The following is a 21665-nucleotide window of genomic DNA, read 5'->3' as shown; positions in this document are numbered from 1 at the left end:
AACCGCCGACCTTTCGATCGGCAAGTCCTAGGCACTGAGGCTTTAACCCACAGCGCCACCAGGATGCTGCGCTACATAAGGTTTTGGTTTGGTCCAGCAGAGTTCTTATTATGGTTTTCTCCCTTCTGTTCTTTTCACGTTTCATTGCAGGATTGAAGGATATAACTCCAAACTGCTCAGTGGAGAGTTTTTCCACATAGCATGGACATTCTTGGTGGCATGCTCCATGGTTGATAAAGCAAATCATGAGGATGATTTCAGTTCACTTAATTAATACAACAGGATGGCTGAGACCAGCAATAAGACTGGAACGCCAATAATGGACCATGCATACAAGTGGAAGGAGCTTAGATCCAGACGTGCTTCTTCAAAGGAAAGTCTGGAAGGGAGAAGGATGTGATTTCTGCCAATTGCTCCTTCCCCCAATAGCCCCTCCCCATTCTCACCTCTCACCCATGCTATTCCCCAGTATTTCAGGGCAAATTTGTGGGGAATTGGTACAGGGAAGCTCAGTTCAGCTGGAATCCTGCATAGGCTCATGAGCTATGTGACCACTTTGGTTTTGCTCTACATACAATGAGCACGATGGCAGTGCAAAGTAACAGAGGAAGAAAACCTTGGCTTCAGCTAAACAACCTCTCCAAACAGCAAGAGCATGGTGAACAAATGCATGTGAAAGCCTAATTAGTTCCTGGAACCTCTGTCATGTCTAATGTAAGCATATGCCTCTGTTCAGTCATTAATTAACCCTGGTGAGAATAAATGGCTTCCTTCTGAACATTTTCTTCTACTGGTAACCGGATTAAATGCTAGTTTGCATTCCCTGGAAAAGCACCAATGCCTCTTCCCATGTGGAACCCTTTGTCACTTGGAAAGGTGTTCCGATTGGCTAAAAAATCCTGTTTGTCCAGTTGTGCAACTCTGCAGTGGACAACTTCTTGTTATTGCTGCTAACAACTCTTTACTTATGTCCCTTTGTCATTTAGTATCTCCCAGAATGTCATTTAGTGTCTCTTACAAAATACAAGAGCACTCTGAGCCTGGATAGCTCAGTTGGTTAGACCATGGTGCTGATAACACCAAGGTTGCAGGTTCGATCCCTGTATGGACCAGCTGCATATTCCTGCATTGCAGGGGGTTGGACTAGATGATCCTCAGGGTCCCTTCCAACTCTACAGTGCTATGATTCTGCTATGATTCTGTCTCTCACAAAATGATCCTTTCTCTTAGCAACTGTTAACCATCAGGAAAACCTCTTTCCTATAATTGGGCACCCCCCAGACACCAAAATTGTTTGGCTTCTTTGATTCCCCAGGAGGCTGCTGTAGGTGTGTCTCTTTTCTTCAAGCTATCTCAACGCCATAGATGCCTAGGACAACAGACCTCTCTTCACTTACAGCTAGATCCTTTCTCTGGTCTCCTCTCTCCTCTCTCCATCTTCTTATCTCTCTACCATGTTTGTTGTTTCTCTTATGGAAACACCAACTTAGGTTTCTCCCTTAAGGAAGCTTTCTGTTTTTGAACCACTTTAGGAGGGTTCTAGGAAACCCAGCACTGGTGATGATACTTAGCTCAAGGGCAAACTATGAAGGCACCCGCCCATTCTATCCACTGCTTGATCCCTTTTTTCTGATTGCTCACTATTGAAGACACACAGGGCCACCAACCAATTTGGGTCCAGCTACAATCTTGCACCTGCAGGCAGCGGTTCAACTCTGGGACCCATCTCCTTTCTGTCTCCCTTCCTTGAGACAGGAAGTAACTTAGCATATCATTTTATCCTATAACTTGCACCTTTGCAATTTCCCTACTCTTGCTGCCTTCTTATCAGTATGTTTCCCAAGGTAAAGGCAAAGGGACCCCTGACAGTTGTCCAGTCGTGAACGACTGTGGGGCTGCGCCACTCATCTCGCTTTATTGGCCGAGGGAGCCGGCGTACAGCTTCCGAGTCATGTGGCCAGCATAACTAAGCCGCTTCTGGCGAACCAGAGCAGAGCACGGAAACGCCGTTTACCTTCCCGCCAGAGTGGTACCTATTTATCTACATGCACTTTGATGTGCTTTCGAACTGCTAGGTTGGCAGGAGCAGGGACCGAGCAATGGGAGCTCACCCCGTCGCAGGGATTCAAACCGCTGACCTTCTGATCGGCAAGCCCAAGAGGCTCAGTGGTTTAGACCACAGTGCCACCTTCTCCCTATGTTTCCCAAAACCTAATAGCACCTCCTCACAGAAGATTTGACCCAACTCTGCATTTTCATTGCACTCGCATTAACCAAACTAGGGTCAATGTTCTAAAGTATTGTTTTTCAAACTAAATTCTGGGGATCCCATAATGCCTTGGAAGCTTGTCAGAGATTCCTCATGAGAAGATCAGCAATTGCAGCATTCCCAGAAGACAGAAATGTTAGACATAATCTAAGTGTACTCTTGGATCAAGCATGGTGATGGGAAGACCCAACAGGCCTGCACAATGCCCTCCCTGGACTGAGTGGGAAACATCCACCTATTTCTTGCTTATACTGTCTAATTTCCTATTCATGGGGGAATGTGGCCTCATTTGCTTGTGGAAGGACAGATAATTAGAATCATAGCTGGTTTTATAACCTTTGGCCATGGAGCTGCTGAGCTTATTTGTTTTTCATTCTGTCGTCCAGTCTAGTGAATAACACTGCCTATGCACAGCTGATATGTACATATCCCAGTAGGCAACAGATACTTCTCTATGAATTCAGCTTTAAGTTTTGAAATTTACTTTCATTCTTTTAGTTCCAGACTGCCTGAAGCCACATTTCCTTGCAACATTAAAAAATAAAGAGCACTTAGGTAACAATCTCACTTTGAATCAAGAACTGCAAACACAGAAAGCTTTATCATCAACGCAACACATCCAAAAATGTCTTTGTAAAATAAATCAAATTATATGAGTTAATTGATTCCAGGGAACATCAGCAACTGCAGGTGGAAAACGAGTAACAGGATGTTTATTAATGAAGGGCTATTAATCAAAATTGACAATACCAATCCTTGTTCCTTTAAATTTCAGTGCTACCTGCACTGGACATGGACATATTTGTTTCCTTTCTGAATACGGATTTGTAAGAAAAAGAAATATTAACTCTTGGGATTTCAGTTGGAGATAGAAGGCTGTTTGTTTAAATGCTGAAGGAATATCCTAAATCCAATTTGACAGGCAAAGGCAAAGATGCCAGGGGTAATTAATTAGCACTTAATTTAGACTACAGAACAACAGGATATGGAATTGGTGCTCAGTGCCATTTCCCCCTAGGCTCCATCTCATGAGGGTCAAGAGTGTGGCTGTTACATCGAAGGTCAGTAAATAAATTGGGGAAACACATTGAAACTGGACTTTTCACAATAGATATCCTTCACTGTTTCTACTGCCTCTGGCAATCATTGACAAGAAAAGGGCTGTGATTGGTGAATAATGCTGTGCAGACACATGATTTGAGCAAGGTAGAGTATGAACTCACATGTCACATTGTGAATCATAACCTAGAAGCTTCCTACAGAAAGAGTTATCCCAGAAAAAGTCAGTATTAGGGAGGAAAAGCAGCTGGGAAGATCAGAGAAACCTGTGACAGGAGAAAAAAATCATTTTTTACTTTCCTAGATTTGAGGAAATAAATTTTGAAAGGAAAGGAGAAAGGTGGAGGTTGGGGGAGGAGGGAATTCAATCTGCATTATCTCTTGGTTATGACTTCTCATTACAATCCTCAGAAGGTGCACAGAAGGTACTGATGATACACCTACATTATACAGAATAGTAAGCAACATTATATGCAATATATGACAGGAAGCCTAGGAGCTAGTCTGGTCCACAGTTTCAGGATGACTGAAGTGCTATTCAGAAGTTTCCTCAAAAGTGATTCCAATTAATTAATTAATTAATGGACCAAAGTTCTAAATCACATGTGGAGTAGAGAAGGCCTCCTGTAGAAGCAGTCCAGCCACTGATTTGTGTGGAAGCTAGCGATGGATGGTGATGCATTAGAAGGGCCAGGGCCAGGGCCAAGGAGCACCTATCCACCCTCCTTTGTCATACGGTTTGGGGTATGGGTGGGGTGGGTGGTGGGGAGATGCCTGAATAGGGCTAGGGTTCAAAAGAATCTAACAAACAGTCAGGCAAGGGTTAGTGATCATTCGTCAGATTTACAGTTTTATACAACGCCGTAATGATTCGTGTATGAAAGGACAAATATTTTCCATTCATGTAACATCTTGCTGGTTTTTCATCTAACACTCCAACCTTAATTATATGATGAACATAACCTGTATCAAATTATGAATATGTTAACATATTGAATGAGTACAAGAAAAATAAGCACCAGATTTTTTTGTTATGCCATACAGGCACACAAAGGTATAGTAAAAGAGAGAGAGAGAGAAATCTGGTTTCCTTGACCACATTGTCATAATATACATATAGAACTGCTTATTGAATCCAGGCTGTGTAGGCAGCAGAAAGAACCCTGGCTCCATACCCCCACAATGCATGGCCACAACAAAGGGCAGGAAAAGAACAGACTCTTTCATTCCATCTTTCTAAGTATTACCAACACAAGGGCTAAAACATTACCTCTGTCTGAAGTGTATCTATGTATCCATGCATAAGTTATTAACTAGGCTCCCTGAGCAGTGTTGCTGAAAGTACTAATATATTCAAATTACATTCCAGCTACTGCAAAAAAGGCAGTAGATCAGACAAATGTATTAAAATCACCTCAAACAAAAGGACTCGTGTTTTTTTCAAAATAAAAATAAGGCCTCCACCCTTTGCTTAAAAAGCCATGGAGCAATTTTTAATAATATGCAAGAACAAGGTCTTATGGGATCGAGTATCGGTATATTGAATGTGAAAGGTAAAATACTGACAGGTCAACTATAGCTCATTCTGATACTGAAATTATGTAATTCAAACTGTTTGCAGAGCAAAAGGGAAGAAGGGGAAAATATGAAGCTGGCTGAAATTCAAGCCTGTCGTCTTTGAACTTTGTCCCAGTTCAGAACACACTGGGCCAAATCCAGGGGTTTGGCTGTGAACACCATAAAATCAAAAGGGCTTGTAAAAAATGGTTTAACCTCATGTTCCCTTTCCTCTCAGTATAATAGTTTTAAGCAGTACTATTTTTCTAGAACAAAGAGGTGCCAGAACTCACCATGAACACCTCCCTTGTTCTCTTATAATGGCAATGGCACCCACCTGAGAGGTGCTGGAACTGAGTTCTGGCTGGGGGGAAAGTCCTGACTTTAAGGTAGTGCTTCTATCTTGCCCTGATGAGAATAAAAAAAACCACAACCTTTATATGCTAATGATGGGAGTCTCCTAATGATGGGAAAGCAGCAAAATCATGTCTGTGTAGTAGCGGTGAGTACTGTTTCATACCATCCACCCCAAAGAGATGGTTTTTCCAAGGTGAGATCTCGGTGCAAGACTCTGCAAGATCACAACGCCGAAAATGGCCTCTGTTCTCGTGCACAAAAAAAGAAGATTTCCCAGTTTTTCCAGGACACTTGTGGGGTATTCTTTTGCACTCAGGCCCTGTTTGTGGCCTTCCCATAGACACCTGGTTGGCCACTATAAGAAAAGGATGGTGTATCAGATGGGCCATTGCTCTGATCAAGCAGGATTCTTTTTAAGTTCTAAGTAGCCGTACCAACAATACCAACATCAACAATCTCCTTTAAAATGATAACTAATAAACTACCAAAAATATGCAGATACTCTCTCTCAGTGTGTATAAATAGACTCTCTCAGGAGTTCCATGCTGCCATATAGACTTCCCAAACTGAGCCACAATTCTAGACAACATATCAAAGTATGTTTATAAACATAGCTTTGTAGAATATCAATGATATGCAAAACTGTGTTTATAACTGCATTTCGCTATGTCACATAGGGCAGTCTAACAAAACATATGACAAAGCTGAATGGAGTCATCTAGCCATATATTGTCATTCCCTCTCCTGTCACAGTCCCATCCATGCATGCATCAAAACCAGGAAGTGAAGGAAGCCCACGATAGGCCACTGCAGTTGGATTGATAGACAGACACATAACAACTTTACAAATGTCACATCTGCTCCAGGTTTTGGAAGGCCCTAAATCAAGGAGCCTCTTGTCCTCACCCACCCCCCTAAGTGAATCTACATCCTTACCACCACTATCACCAGCTGCTGTTACTTCTGAACTTCATCACTGCTACCAGGCAGAAAGCCAGTGATCTAGCAGGCTATATTATTTACAGCCCCTCGTTTGACCATTGCTATCGCTAGGCTATGGTGAGAGATGAGTGAAAAGGCAGGTTGCAATGCTGAAGAGGAGGAGCAGGTCTAGCAGATTCTTCTGAGTGGGCCTCTGCTGGGATTGGGCTCTTGAAAGAAGCCCAACAGTGCTAACCCTTGACACTAGTCCTGTGCAAAGTATTTTCAGTATGGTCTGTGGTGTTGACATTTTGGTTCTTTACCACTGAACGTATGTCAAAAACAAACCTAGAAGGGTACCAAATTAAAATGTACTAGCCTCTGCTGTGGACAGACAACTGTGCATACAGATTCTTGTTTATCCTCCTAGTGAATTGCTTTGACCTGGTGTTTAAAGGAGTTACTGTAGCTACCAAATCAAAGCAGGTACTCTTCATGCAGAACTTGAGGAGTAAAATGCAATCTGTGAAAGAGCCCAAATGATAGCTTTTGGTTCAGATTCCTGAATGATTTCCAAAGAGAAGACTGAGCTAATTCCAATGTAACAACACCCCCCCCCCCGCGCGCGCCTATTTTGGTAGAGATATATGCATGAAAAAAATACATCAGAAAATGCAAAATACTTGTGGATTTTGCAAGAAAGATCACTAAACTAGAGAACAGATTCCTTGCTCAGTTCTGGGAAAGTATTTAGTTGGAATTAGCCCTATATGTCAGCGACAACTCTTGACAACTGTTGGATTTGCTTTTCTGGCAGTGACCACATCAGTATCAACAAAGTAGGTGGCCACTTACCTCTTTTCTTTTTTGGCTTTAGAAGAAGAAGAAAAGTGAAACTTTTTTTAGACAGCCTGTAATGATTGCGGGGAGAAAGAGAGATACTAGTTGAGCTCCCTGCAAATTATTAGTAGAAAAGTAGGTCTGAGAAGCATGCTACATCTGAAATATTTTTCGTCACTTGAACATGTGCAGCCCAGAGCCGGCCCCACTCTACCAGTCGAAGGGAACAAACATTTCACGTTCACAGATGCTCTTAATTTGGTGTGGTTTGGAGTGTAATTTAGATCAAACGTATCCATGTAAATGAGTCAAGGTTTTCTTAATTAGGTGCCTCTAAAGAAAAAACTGGGACCACATCAGTAGGTGTGGGTGTGGTGCCCACAATGCTGAAGTCTTTTCTATGACCAAAGGCTCAGGGTTGCTTAGGCACATACTGCTGACACCCCCCACCCCACCGCTCCAGTTTCTCAGGCACAATAATAAATCACTACGTGGCATAGACATCAAGACGCTGTTTCACAGAAGCTGCCTAAAAAACACCGTCTCTTTGGCAGATGCCTTAAGGGAGGTCATTGTGCTGTGATTTAGGTCTCTCTTCCCCTCTTTGTATTTCACTGCCAGCGTTTTGTTCCCATTACAAGTGGAGTGCATTCCAGTTTGCAGATTTGCTCTTAACTTTCAAACTAGTCACGTTAATATGAAGATTTGTAGCTCTTCATGAGAAAGAGGCCTGTCTCTTGCCTGAGAACTTCTAATCCTACATTGATCACAATAATATGATCTTGGCTGATAAAAACGAAGGCACTGAAAATGCGGATTCTCTCAGCACATTCCTTGACTTTCTGTTGACTGAGAGGTACTGGGATGCAGTGCAAAGGGAACAGGAGAGGTTATTTTTCCTCACATCACCTGAAACCTACCTACATGTTGCCTTTTTGGGTCAGGGAGCAATTGCTAGTGCAAAATTACAGCTGGCCAGTCCTACTGTAGCAAGGGAGTTAAGAGTCAAGCCAAAGGGTTTGGGTGAAAGCAACAGCATTTTGTATTCCAATGGGGGGGACGCCTGCATTTTATATAGCCAAAGTATGTACAATTTATATGAATGTAAGAGAAACAACAAAACCTTGCTGGATTGGGCCAAAAGCCCATCTAGACCAGCAATATGTTCTCACAGTCACCATCAGATGCGTATGGTAAACTCTCAAGCAATAGTGTTCTTCCCACTAGACTAGACAGTTTTTGGGCATGATTCAGTAGGGCTTTAGTTATGTTAATAAATCCTGTAGGTTTCATAAGAACCTACCTCGTTAAACTGAAATACAGCTGTAGTGCCACACCTTCATCTCCACAGAACTAGGTGGCTAAAATGTATACATCACTAGCAATGGAGAACTGTGCTGTGTCAACTATATTGGATCATTCTTATGACTCATTTTGATCTTGAGTTAATACTGAAGTACAAAATGCAAATGTCTCACAACCAATATGAAGGGTTGTAAATTCACTATCTGCAGTGTTTCCCAACCTTTGGTCTCCAGCTGTTTTCGGACTACAACTCCCATCTTCCCTAGCTAGCAAGTGATGATGGGAATTGTAGTCCAAAAACAGCTGGAGACCAAAGGTTGGGAAACACTGATTCAGAGCGTGGGAACATTGTGGATTCCTTTTAAAATTGTGAGCACAGTGTTAATGGCAATTCAGCGAAATGGATTAGGTCAGGGGTTCAAATCAATAAAATTCCATTGGTGGATGTTTGCAGTCAGCTCTTTCTAGAAACCATGAACCTCTGCAATCTTCTATACTGTTTCTGACTATGGTCACATTTGCACCATACATTTAAAGCACTATTATACCACTTTAAACCGCCATGGCTTCCTCTATAGAATTCTGGGAGCTATAGTTCATTATGGGTGCTGAGAGTTGCTCGGAGGTCCTGATTCTCATCACAGACCTACAATTCCCAAAGTTCTCTGTGAGAAGGGATTGACTGTTAAACCACTCTGGGAATTGTAGTTACGTGAGGGGAACAGGACTGTCTTAGCAGCTCTCAGCATGGGGGAAGCCATGACTGTTTAAAGTAGTATCATAGTGTTTAGAATGAATGGTGTGAATGTGGCCTGTATGTTCTCAGTGCCTTTTGGATTTCCAGCATTTTGAATGCAACAAGAACACTGGCTGGAGCACGTTCTCAGTTTTAAAACTAGCTTCCTTCTACTTTCCTTTTTTGCATTAGCTCAAAGGCATTTTAGTGCCATGTGCAAAAACACCGTATATGCAAGGTGCTATGTCTGATTTGATTTGTTCTCTTAAGGTCTGTATAGTCTTTATGAGCTTAGTCTCCTAAGCAAACAAGCCACTACACACAAGTTTAATATCCATGCTGGACTGAACCTGCAGAAAGGCTGGAGCAAATGGAAATCACATGTGTAATCTGCATCTTTCTTCCCTCCAAAATATAATAATAATGGAAATTTTGCAGACTTCGCTTGCTAAGTGTTCCTAGCTGTCATACAATAGCTTTAATTTTTGATTTATCCACAGCATTCTGTGTATGGCTGCTGAACTTGTCATCACATTGTCATAGCTTCCTTTTGCGTGAGCTACTGTTGCATTCTTCTTACATGTGGGTTGTTGGCTGGGATATATATTTTTTATAATAGGTAAAAATAAATCTCCTTTGTTAAATATAGTTTCCAGAAGCGAGAGATCTTTGCTGTGCAATAATGCCAGCAAAGGATGCACTGTTTTGAGACTCTGATTTCAGTTGTGCTAGATGCTGCTTCTTCGTGGTGCTTTGAAAATGTGAGAATGAAGCCAGATTTTGAAATGGGGGGGGGGGGAATCCATCTCAGTTGTATAGTATGTTCATGGTTTGTGGGGGGGGGGGGCAGAGAACCCTGTGCTAAACAACCTATATATTTGTGGAGTTTTATTATTTCCCCCTTTTTGTGATCAATTTTCTCTGCTGTATAACAAGGGGCAGTGAAATTGATTGAATACGTTATTAGAAGAACTAACAGCGTTGATGGGGAGACAGAAAGGCTGATGATTTTATATTTAGCAGAAAGAGAAAAGATGCTTGGATATGCAAGTGAGTGCTGCCCTACAGCGAAACACAAGTGGCTTCAAAACACACACACACACACACACACACACACACACACAAATGGAATGAACAAGTTTCTGAAAAATCAAAGGTGAATCAAAAGGAATTGGCTTCTGCCTGGGCAAAGCAGCCAGACAGGCCACAGTAACTGATCCACGTGATGAACCAAGAGGCAGCCGCACAGCTCCCCAGACAACTTGCCTGAAAGTCACTGCCAAGAAGCCAGATGCTGTTGCTGGAAGACTCTCTGCCACAGTTGGGCATCTGGGTTCAGTGCTTTCCACTTAAAGAAGAGGGGAGAGTGTGAAGGAGGAGGCGATCTAGATCCTGCCTTTTCCTCTATTACTGTTATGAATGTGATTGACAGACATAAATCTGAAAATCTCAGTGTTGATTTGTACTTTAGAGGAGAACTGTTAAAAACTAATAAATCAAAATAATTTTTAAAGATGTAAAATATTGCCAGATCCCGGCTGGTGTGGCATTCGAAGAGGTAGAAGCAATCATATTGGCAGAGCCTGATATCTGCTTGAAAACATACAGCGGGGGGGGGGGGAGGGGTTCAGCTAGGTCAATGGTCAGGGATGATGGGAATTGTAGTCCACCAAATTCACCACCCCTGACATACATGTCTTTAGAATATGCACATGTCACACTTGACTTGCCAAGTTCCTTCCTGCCATCTTTTGCTTTGCCCCATTTTAACCCTTCTTGGTCACAACTTTGGACCACACTTTCCCTGTTGATGTCTGGTAAGCTATATTGATAAGTCTCTTGCCCATGCTGTCACAAATTTGCTCAATTTGAGTAAAGATGCTAGTAGTGATGCCCAGTGAAGTTCTGCTGGGTGCAGAAACAAAGATGGGTGGTATATAAATAATAAAATTAAATTAAATCAAGTTCAGGCCCAGCTCAGGAGAGGCAAATTTTACAAGCCCTGAACTTTCCTTTCTCACTTGGATTAGAATCCAAGGCCAACAGGATGCCAGAGTCCAAGACACTATGGGAGCTATAGTTTCAGGACCTGCAAACAGTCCTGCTCAACTTGTGCCCATCTGTAAGCAGGGGCAGACTTTGGTAATATCGTGCTCTGAGTGAGGAGATAATTTGATATATAAGATATATAATAAATAAGGTTGTCATTATAACTATTACTCTTATTTTGCGCTCCCTTGGCTTGGCCCCCTGTGTGGGGGAACTGCTCGTGCTGCCCCTAATCTGGCGCTGCTGTGTGAACTTGAACACAGCTGCTTACTTTTGTGTCTGCCCCAATTTGGACTTCCGGAGGCGGCGCGAAACAGCAATGGCGGTCCTCTTCGCGCTGTGAAGAGGGGCTCCGCGAAAAAGGGTCGTCCGCTGCGGCAAAGCGGAGACCCATCAAGAAAAACCGCAGGCAGAGCGAGCCTGCGGCCGTGGGACTCGGTGGGCGCCTTGAGCCCCCCCAGAAGCGGAGAAGGAGCCTCGTAAGAGGCTCCGGAACGTGAAAGGGGGAGCGGTGCTATGAGTTCATCGCTCTTTTCGTGGAAGCAAAGCCGCGCTGCTGCTGCTGATGAGCGCCGACCTTTCTTCTTGAAAATATCGGAATTGGAGCAACATACCCGTGAGTAAGGGGTTTAAATTCTTAATCTAAATTGAAGAAATTCGGCTGAAAACGGGAGGCGAGTAACAGGAAGTCCGCCTCCCGACTCTGCTAATTAGATCAAAGCAAGGGCTCTGAAGCGAGCTGAAGTGTTTAAAAGGGATTGTAAAACTGGAAGAAAGAGTGCATTGATAGACTTTGCATTTTGAGGATAAAAGGGAAAGAATTGTGAAACTTATGGACTTTTGCTTTCTGGAACTGTCCCCCTATCTTTGAGCTAAACGGAGTTGAAAGGGATAGCCCCGTCATCGGGCTGCCAGTGTATAGAAGAGAACTGTCAAACTGCTGTCAAATTGACGACATTGTTGCAGAAATTTGAACTGTTGCATAGACTGAGACATTAATGTTTAACATTGTTGCTGGGACCTCTCTTGACACCTTGTGGCTGGATTCTAAGAGACTGGAAGCTTTGGAAACCTTCCTTTTGTGTTTGGGAACTACAAAAATTTAACATGGGGAATATAGGAACTTCAATGGCGGAAAATAGTTCCTTTCTTCTTTGAAACTTTGAAATACTCCCCCTATAGGACTGTGGAAGTATAGTGGCCTGGGAATTGAACTTTATTGAAATTCTTTGTGGCTTAATTTGTTTATACTTTGGACTTGTCTTTCCCATGGGACAAAAGATCATTTGACCTTGAACAGAGGCAGGTGTGGAATGAGCGGCTCAGGGAGAACAAGAGCAGCTAAAGCCAAAGATAAAGAAAAAGAGAAAAAATCTGGGCAACTCATGCAAACAACTTTAACTCATCACCGCAGATCATCCGTCCCAACTGTGCTGACAGCACAGGAGGTGGAATTTGTACAGCCTGCTGCAGAAGATATGGCAACTGGAGGATCTGAAACAGTTTTGAAACAAATTTTGGAACAACTGGCAGTTTTAAATCAAAAAGTGGACAATCAAACATCAAAAATTGACCAAGCTACATCCTCTATTGGCAAATTAACTGAACAGGTTTCGCAGCACACCCAGGCAATTGAGAAACTGCAAGGAGCTACGGCAGAAAACTACAAATTAGCTGTGGAAGCCAACCAAAAAGCAGAACAGGCAAATATAAAGGTTGATGAAGTTAAAGGGGAAGTAAGGCCTCTGAAAAGACAGGTAGGGGAACAACAAGCCTACCTGTCATTGGTTGAACTGAAAAGTAAAGAAAACAATCTCAGGATAAGGGCTATCCCGGAACTGGAGAAAGACAATTTAGAGGGATTTCTGACACTTTTGTTCTCCAAATTCTGGGGAATTGAGGAAGAAAAGGACTTTAAAATTGTGACAGCCTTTAGACTGGGAAAATCTGTAAAGAAAGACAAGTCCAGAGACTGCTTAGTTGTTCTGAGATCAAGAGAAGAGAGGGATAAGATATTAGGCCTACATTTCAAGAAATCTTTGGAGATAGAAGGTAAAAGGGCCGAAATTTACAGAGATATACCCAAATATCTCTTGGAACTTAGGACTACCTACATAGACCTGACTAAATTGTTGAGACACAACGGAATTCCTTATAGGTGGGAGTTTCCACAAGGACTTTCATTTACTTACAAAGGAAGGAAAATAAAAATTAAATCACCTGAAGACCAGCAGAAGTTCCTACACGACCACGAGGAGGACCTGCAAAAAGGAGCTGCAGCTTCTTGGCCTCCACCACCACCGGGACCACCTTCAAGAGTCATACCACCTGGATCTGGACCAGCACTACCCCCTCCGGGATCGGAGGGAAGCTTAGACACCCCATTGTAGAACCCGTCAATTGATTCAGGATGTCTCTGCAGCTTCTCAGTTGGAACATAAATGGCGGAAATTCCCCGGAAAAAAGAAGGAAAGTTTTTCACATTTTGAAAAAGGAACAATTGGACGTTATCTGCCTACAAGAAACACATGTGACAAGGCTCCACAGAAAAGTGCTAATTAATAAAAGACTAGGCCAAGAATTTATTTCTTCGGACAAAGTTAAGAAAAGAGGAGTGGTGATATATGCAAAGGAGACCCTGTCACCGAAATTCTTATTTAAAGATGAACATGGCCGAATTTTGGCGATTGAAATACAGACACAAGGAGAAAAATTTTTGATATTAGGAATATATGCTCCAAATGAGGGAAAATCGGAATTTTTCAGGAAGCTACATGAGACTATGCTGGATTACTTGGACTATAATAACATCATTATGTTGGGTGATATGAATGGGGTTGTGTCTGTAAACATGGATAAGTCACAAAGTGCCAACATATCGAAAGATGGCAGACTACCTAAAACCTTTTTTGAAATGACTGACAATATGGACTTAGTCGACATATGGAGGGTTAAGAACCCTCTAGGGAAAGAAGGGACTTTCTTTTCTGAAGCTCATCTGACATGGACACGAATCGACCAAATATGGACAACTAGAGGACTGGCACCTAAGATTAGAAAAGTGGAAATCTGCCCAAAAACCTGCTCCGACCATAATGCTTTGAAAGTGGAATTGAGACTAAATACAACGGGATCCTTCAGATGGAAAATGAATGACACTATATTAAGAGATCAGGAGATTGTTAAGAAGGCCCAAAAAACTTTAAAGGACTATTTTGAGATAAATTTGAATACCACCGTGGAAAAAAGAACAATCTGGGACGCAAGTAAGGCAGTTATGAGAGGGTTTCTAATACAACAAAACACGATTAAGAAAAGGCTCTGGAATGAAAAGAAGGAGAAGATATTGGAGAAAATAAGAGAAGGAGAGAAAAAATTAAGATCTAGGCCTAAGTCGAAGGATGTGCTAAGAGAAGTGAAATTTTTCCAGGCGCAATATTCAAAATTGATAAATCAAGAGGTGGAATGGAAAATTAAACAAATGAAACAAAGATCCTTCGAATCGGCGAATAAGTGTGGGAAACTGCTAGCTTGGCAGTTGAAAAAGAGACAAAAGCTTAACACAGTTACAAATCTAGAGATTGAAGGGAGAATGGTTCAGAAACCCGAGGAAATTAGAAAGTGTTTCCAGAGATACTTCAAAGAACTCTACTCACAAGGGCCGCAAAAAGCTTCCAAGGTGGATCAATTTCTCAAAACTAATGGATTACAAAAAATACCCCTGGAAATGAGAACAAACCTGAATTGTAACATCACACAGCAAGAAATTGAAAGTGCCATTCAGAATCTTCAATTGGGCAAGTCTCCAGGCCCTGATGGTCTAACCTCCAAATATTATAAAGTTTTAAAGGACTATTTGATACAACCCTTGATGGAGGTTTGTAACCAGATTATGGAGGGAAGGAAGGCACCGGAAACGTGGAAAGAAGCTTTCATCACATTGTGTCTGCCCCAATTTGATTTTTTGCAATATCCCTACAATCGGAGGATTCCAAAGCCATAAAAACTCCAAACTGTAAAAGACCCAAATGTAACCTAGTGGAAAACTGCCTTATATTTACTCCAAATATATGTGAAGCCCCACCTTACACAAAGGGAAACTGTGATATTTGTTAAACACTTCAGGGTCCCGTAAGGTTCTCTTAAGATCCTCCTAAGGCCATAATGCAGACTTCCAACCAAATTAAGGTCCAATATATGCCAAAAAGAATATAAACATTCTACTACATTAGTTGTGAATGAATCTATGCACCAACGGTAGGCTTCAGGACCTTAAATATACTTTCTGATAAATATCAGAACAAGCTTGATAATGAATATAATTTTATAATGCGAGAAAATTCTTGCAGTGACTGTCCTTGGATCTACATGAGGTACAGTACTCGCCAATCTTGTTTCGATTCAAAAGTGCCCCTGAAAACTTCCAAAGTTTCTGGCTCATGTCTGTCCTTGCAAACTATTTACAACAATGGTGGAACTGTTTCTGTGACAGAGGGCAAGCTTTAAACATGTGCTCATCCCAAATGCCAATAATCAGGCTTTTTATTTGCAATTAGAATTCCTATCCAGTCCAAACCTAACAATAAAGAAAACATTATAATGTTGCACTTACTGCATTAGGAGTACTAAACACCCAAAACACATGGTCTCAATGGATGCGTGGGTTACACTGATAATTTGCAAAGAACATCACATTCTCAGTATGCTTGAACTAGTGCGCAGCTATGGGTGGCTTTGGATAGAGGTGGTGGCCATCATAAGTACTTGCTTGGAGAAGGCAATGGGCACAGCTAGCTAACCACTTGCTAGGTGTTTGCAACAGTATTTCTGTTATTGCACTGCAAAGCCTAGGACAACTCTCCTTGCACTCTCCATGTGTCATGGAAACCAAAACCAAAATCATGTGTTCATTTCTGTCTGATTTTAATTTAATTTAAAATAGAGTACATCAGTGACAGCGAGAGCATCCCACAGGATGTGGTCAGTAGATTATATCACTCTGGTAACACTGAATGGTGCTGCAAGATAGTGCAGTCTCAAGGAAATAATGACAACACCTTTTCAACAGTACTTATTTTAAATTAAGTTGAAGAACGTTGCAAAAAAGGACCAAAAAACCCCAATCATTGAATTATTCAAGAGAGGAAGAGCTGTTCCCCTTTGGATCCAAAGATGCACTTTTGCATAAAGAAGGCATCTACCGCTCAAAGAAGGAAAGGCTCCTTCCTTTACAGTGTGCACTCCTGCACTGAGGACAAAAGTAAAAGTCCATCCAAATCTGTTCTTCTGCTCACACAAGAACTTGTGTAGCATCTTTGCACAAGCATGAGACTTGCTACAGAGTCTACATAATATGTCATTGGGTGAGCTCTTCTTTCAATCACTCATGGAAAAGCTCATGCTTCTTCGAACTTATGTGAAACATCTTCAACCATTAACAAAATATATCCTGACTGAATTCTGTTATTTGTGTGTTAATCATGTGAGCTACCTGGGAGGCCTTTTTTGGCCAAAAGGTGGCATATAAATTACAACAACAATCGATGAATTACACACTCAGAGAGCTAAAGATTACAGCAAAAAAAAAACCATTATAAAGCCACTATTTATTAAAATATAGTTTAGGTCTGTAGGAGGAGTCCCCTCCCCAATATCATGAAACCAACTTTCCTCCATAGAGTCCGCACGAGAGTCAACATACTACTTTCTATCCTAAGTGGAACCAAAGTTGGTTCTTTTCCCCGTATAGCTGAGTACATCAAAGCAGTACCCGCTGATTCTATAATCTCTTCTGTTAGTTCTGCGAAGCAAGCATGATGAAGAGTATTGACCATTTCAAAATGGTTTGTCTGCTAAAGCTGTGATGGGGCAGGTATTTTTCTTATTCATAAAACAGAGAAAACTGCCTGAAGCAATGGGGAATGAGGAGGTATGGTTGGAGAGTATTCAGTATCCAGGTATGGTTGGAGAGTACCCAGCTTTGAAAAGGGGAGAAATGAATATATTTTTTTAAATAAAATAAAATAAAATACTAACACTGTCCAACCAAGATTGACAAGGAAGTCTAGTTTCATCCTGGGCCATTTATATTGGATGAAGTGATATGATATCTTAAATTTCAACCAGCAGAAAGCTTATTAGCAGAGCAATAAGAAGAGGACAAAATCACATTGCAATTTAAGTGTCTAACTCTTAATACCTCACATTTTATAGTTAGTAGCTTAACTTACTTTTGCAAGTGTTCAAATAATATTTTCATGGTGTCGTAGTTTGGTCTCGGGAGCTTCTGTACAAGGTCCTTGATGACTTTCACTCTACTTTTGTTGTCTTGAATTTCTGAGGAAAAAAGAAAAAAAGAAGTTATGATCCCAGAACAATATTTGACTATCTAGCATATTTTGCTTTTTGTTAAGGCTGTCTCAGACCATGAATATGGGTCTCAAGCTAAGATTGAAGTGTTACAACCATATCTATTTTTGAACATTACTTTCTAATGGACTGTATCCAAACACACACACAATGGAGATTTCTCACCCTTTCTCATCTCCTGTTCTCTGAAAAACCTCTCCTGGGGGTCAGGGCTGCCCAGGAACAGCCTGACATGTGCTTCACTAGGCTGTAGTGGAAAGGGGGAACTGCCAGAAATGGGGTGATTATTTGGGGTGATTCCCCTTCCCCAGCATTAGTATTATAATTTATTCAATTTCTTACCCACCCACCAAAACAAGGTTCCAGGGCAGGTTATGGCAATTCAAAAATGTAGTATTAAAATCTGTTTGAAACAACTAGTCAAAAAATTAAGGTTGGGTGGGTCCTAAACTATCCCAGGCCTTTTCTGATTGTCTCCAAACTTTGGAAGACACTTCTGGGAATCAAAGAGGGATGCAAGTGAGGAGAAAGGGCAGAGAAGCTTGACACCGTGAGCAGGTTTCTACTCATGCAAGTTTGGATACAGCCACCTGAAATGTAATGAACAAACTCTGTGATGACTAACCTCTCTCATGGCCAACCCAAGTTACTTGAAAAACAATTAATGCTTCTGCTGCAATTTCTGTGCATCCTTCAGCCTTGGGGGGGGGGGGGGCAGGTGGGAATGAAAACATACTTGCACAGCTGTGGTGTCCATTAATAACTAGGCCTCCTCCCTTCCAGCTAGCGGTATAACTATGCAGGTATAATTATTTCAATATTATAATTTAAATACAGTACAGTTTTATGTTAACAAATTACATGTGTGGCATTAAAAAAAATGGCATCCATCATCTGAGGAGAAACATTTCATAATTTGTTAATCCATTCATTTTCTATGAGAGAACAGAGTTGAAGGTTTCAAGGAAATAGAAAAGGTATGTTTGAGCAATATCACATAAACCTGTGGGTGGGAGCTTCTGTGATCAAACACTTCCACATGGGGAGGGGGGGGGCGGAATCCCACATATAAACAACTAGTAAGTCAGGAAGGAAGCTAAACTAGATTCCTTCTCCATGACATGTCTTTTTTAATTGGAGAGGATGCTTTTTAGAAAAGGATGTGGATCCCTTTGTGAAGTGGCACACCTCAGACACAGATTTAGCACCTTGGTATAAACTAGGCCACAGGTGTCTCTATCTTAACTTATTTGCTTAATTACTACTTAGATCGACTTAGCCCTTATGCAGACAATGGATTGAACCCATCAAACTTTTAAAACGTATATCTCTGGTGCTTATATACTTCGTTTTGTTCTTATTATATTTTCCATAATATAGTACCATACTTTAGTTTCATGTTCTCTTGTGATCAAATTCATAGCTACGTTGACATTCTTAGTTCACATCCTGTCCTTTGCTTAGTATCCCCTTTCCTCATTTCATAACTGCCTTTTTGTAGAAAACAATTAGTCAGTAATGAAAGAATGTGAGCCAGAGACCTATAATCGCCTTTGTGATGTGAAACTTCTTTTGATGATGTGATAACAGTGTTGCTGCTGACTGACTCAGGATAAGCGTGTGTGTTTTTTAATGCGATTGATGGTTTCAAGTCTTAAAATATGGTTTCTGATGGAGATATTTGCATCAGATGTTGAAGCATGTATAGCTCTGCTTTCGTTTCATGAAAGATAAGATAAAATAAATGTTAGAGGCCCCTGACACAGGGAAACCATTTTACATGCTGCAGGTCTTAGATAACCTGAGTCTTGTTCCTAGCTTCAACCCAGTGCAGTAAAAATAAATAAATAAATTGATCTCATCGCTTAAAATCTCCTCCTGAAACAGTAAGGGACGGATATGTTTCTCATGGTAGATACGTACAGGAAGCCACTGAAGACCTTACAGTAGTTTCATAACTGCAGTGCAGTCCCTTATGTAAGAAGGATTGGCATAAATGGCTTAGATGAGGGATGCTGAACTTGTGGCTATCCAGAAGGTGCTAGAACACCCCCCCACACACATCATCTCTGACCTTTGGACATGTCAGCTGGGGTGGTGAAAGTCTGGGGTCCAACAACATCTGAAGGGCCACAGTTTCCCCACCAGAGGAATTTATGGGAAAGTATTTATTTGTTCTTGGGTGGGTATATATCTATGTATCTGTTTACCTACCTACGGATAAATCTGAAACAAAAGCAAATAAATGGAGTGAAGGCTGAGACTATAGAACGGATGACCCCATGTGATGAGTGAACGGCCAACTTGCAATCCACGTGTATCACAACTCTGCTCAGTTCTCTTCAGCAGCATTGCAGTGAAGTGCTAAACATGGTGCCAATGTATGAAGTAAAGAACAGTCTGGGGAAACTATTATTTCTTGTGTGTGTGTGTTTGATTTTAAGAAGTCATGTATATAGTATGAAAGTGAATAAAGATTCCCCTCTCCTCTCTCTCCTGTTTTTCTTTAGGGGAGGCAGAATAAGCAAATACCAGCTGCCCCAAGAACAAAAACGATGCTTTCTAAATCTTTTGACAGCAATTCCACACAGAAAAAGACTAAGGCACAGCTGCCCTTCTGTGTGTGCTACTTACAGCAAAAGTATTTTTAATGCTCCTTCTTAAAAAGGGGGGCGGGAATCCCATGGGAAGCTTCAAAATGATAAAAGAATCAAGAAATTGTCTTAGAGCCGATTCATATAGACTCATAGAATTGGAAGGGTCCCAAGGGTCATCTAGTCCAGCCCCCTGCAATGCAGGAATCTCAACTAAATAGATTTCCACATAGCATTCAGTATCTTTGTGGTAGGTTTAGGCATTTCTGGTTTATTTTGTTGACTGCTCCTCCAAGTGGCTCAGTTGGATGCATCCTAAACCAATTCGGCTTGATTGCAGGCAAAATTCAAATGATATTTTAGATGACCGACTCTAATAAGAAGGGAACTAGAAAGTAGCTTTATTCATAGTGGATACAACTAAGATTTGATCACAAATTCTGAATAGCAGCCTATTAAACTGTGGAGATGAGGATTATTAGTGCTTTAATGTGTGTTGAGTGATAGTGAACTATTTTACAGATCTGGGTCTCTTTTGATACTTGACACATCGTAAGACATCATAAGACAATTTATATATTTGCTGTTTGATAGACTACAACAATTATTTGGCCTGCATGTTGGAGCTACCACATAGTAAATGTTCCGTCCTATGAACCATATCAGTGGTGTTTGCCATTGGAGGTGGGGAAACCTGCTAGGGCTTGGAATCTGCCGGAACAGATTCACAAAACATGGCTTTCTTACCCCTCCCCCTTTCTCGGCAGTCCCCTGCACTGCTCAAATTCTGTTTGTAGCAGATTAGCCATCTCTTGGGAATGAGATATGGTGCAGGTGTGTGTTTTTGCATGCGGAGGCCAGAGTTGGCTGAATTCCCCCTACCCCGTGACTTGATCCAAATCTATGTGATGGCCCCATGTAATGTAAAAGACCCGATCTTAATTTGGTCAGAGGGATCCAGCTGTACACCTGAAACATGGTCCAAGCCCTCGTTCAAACAAAGAATTCTGCTTACTGTATGCTTTGCCACACAATTTCACCCCACAGTTTGACTTAATGTTAACTGAGGCACGTTAGACTAAAATGAATCAGGAAAAAAGAATTCTGAAAGAGGTAGTGAGAAAATGATGTAGAGTACAAGATCCACTGCACCCCCCAAATGTATCTCAGTGCTTCCAAATGTAAAATGGCCTTTATTGCTTCCTAGTTTCAAACACAGGCACTGACAAAGCTGGTGAAAAACAGCTAATTCATTGTTAAAGCACAGAAGTAATTTTGCACACCCCTGTTTTATGAATCAACTTCCCTGCTAATTGTAATCTGACTGAAAAAAGAAGAAAAATAGGCAACATGTGGTACCTTTAGTCAGCATTTCTGAACTGGGAATGATAAACACCTCTGCCTGGCTCTGGCATTTATCAGTACTGAGATATTATTACCACATAGACTCACAGCATGGTTACTGTTATCATCAGGGGAAAAAAGAGGGAGCTAATCTTAATGGTTTGTAAGGCCGTTACCTGCACTGGTCTGACATTTATCATGCTCATCTTACCACATGGGTCCTCCATAGCAAAGGTATTTTATCTAGAAGGGACATCACTATGAA

General features: G+C 41.4%; 1 protein-coding gene across 17 annotated transcripts in view; it reads right to left on the bottom strand.

Annotated features, from left to right (window-relative positions):
* ARHGAP15 (Rho GTPase activating protein 15) overlaps positions 1-21665 on the bottom strand; it is a 383495-nt gene that overhangs the window by 11022 nt on the left and 350808 nt on the right. For all 17 annotated transcript variants that reach the window (XM_083710978.1, XM_083710987.1, XM_083710980.1 and 14 more), the window contains one exon: positions 17324-17429. In XM_083710978.1, the coding sequence (XP_083567104.1) occupies positions 17324-17429 (106 nt within the window). The remainder of the gene's footprint in view (positions 1-17323; positions 17430-21665) is intronic.

The sequence above is a fragment of the Podarcis gaigeae genome (assembly GCF_964106915.1).
Source record: "Podarcis gaigeae genome assembly, chromosome: 1".
NCBI lineage: Eukaryota > Metazoa > Chordata > Lepidosauria > Squamata > Lacertidae > Podarcis > Podarcis gaigeae.
Note: the sequence above shows the minus strand (reverse complement) of the source record. Positions and strands in the feature narration are given on the sequence as shown.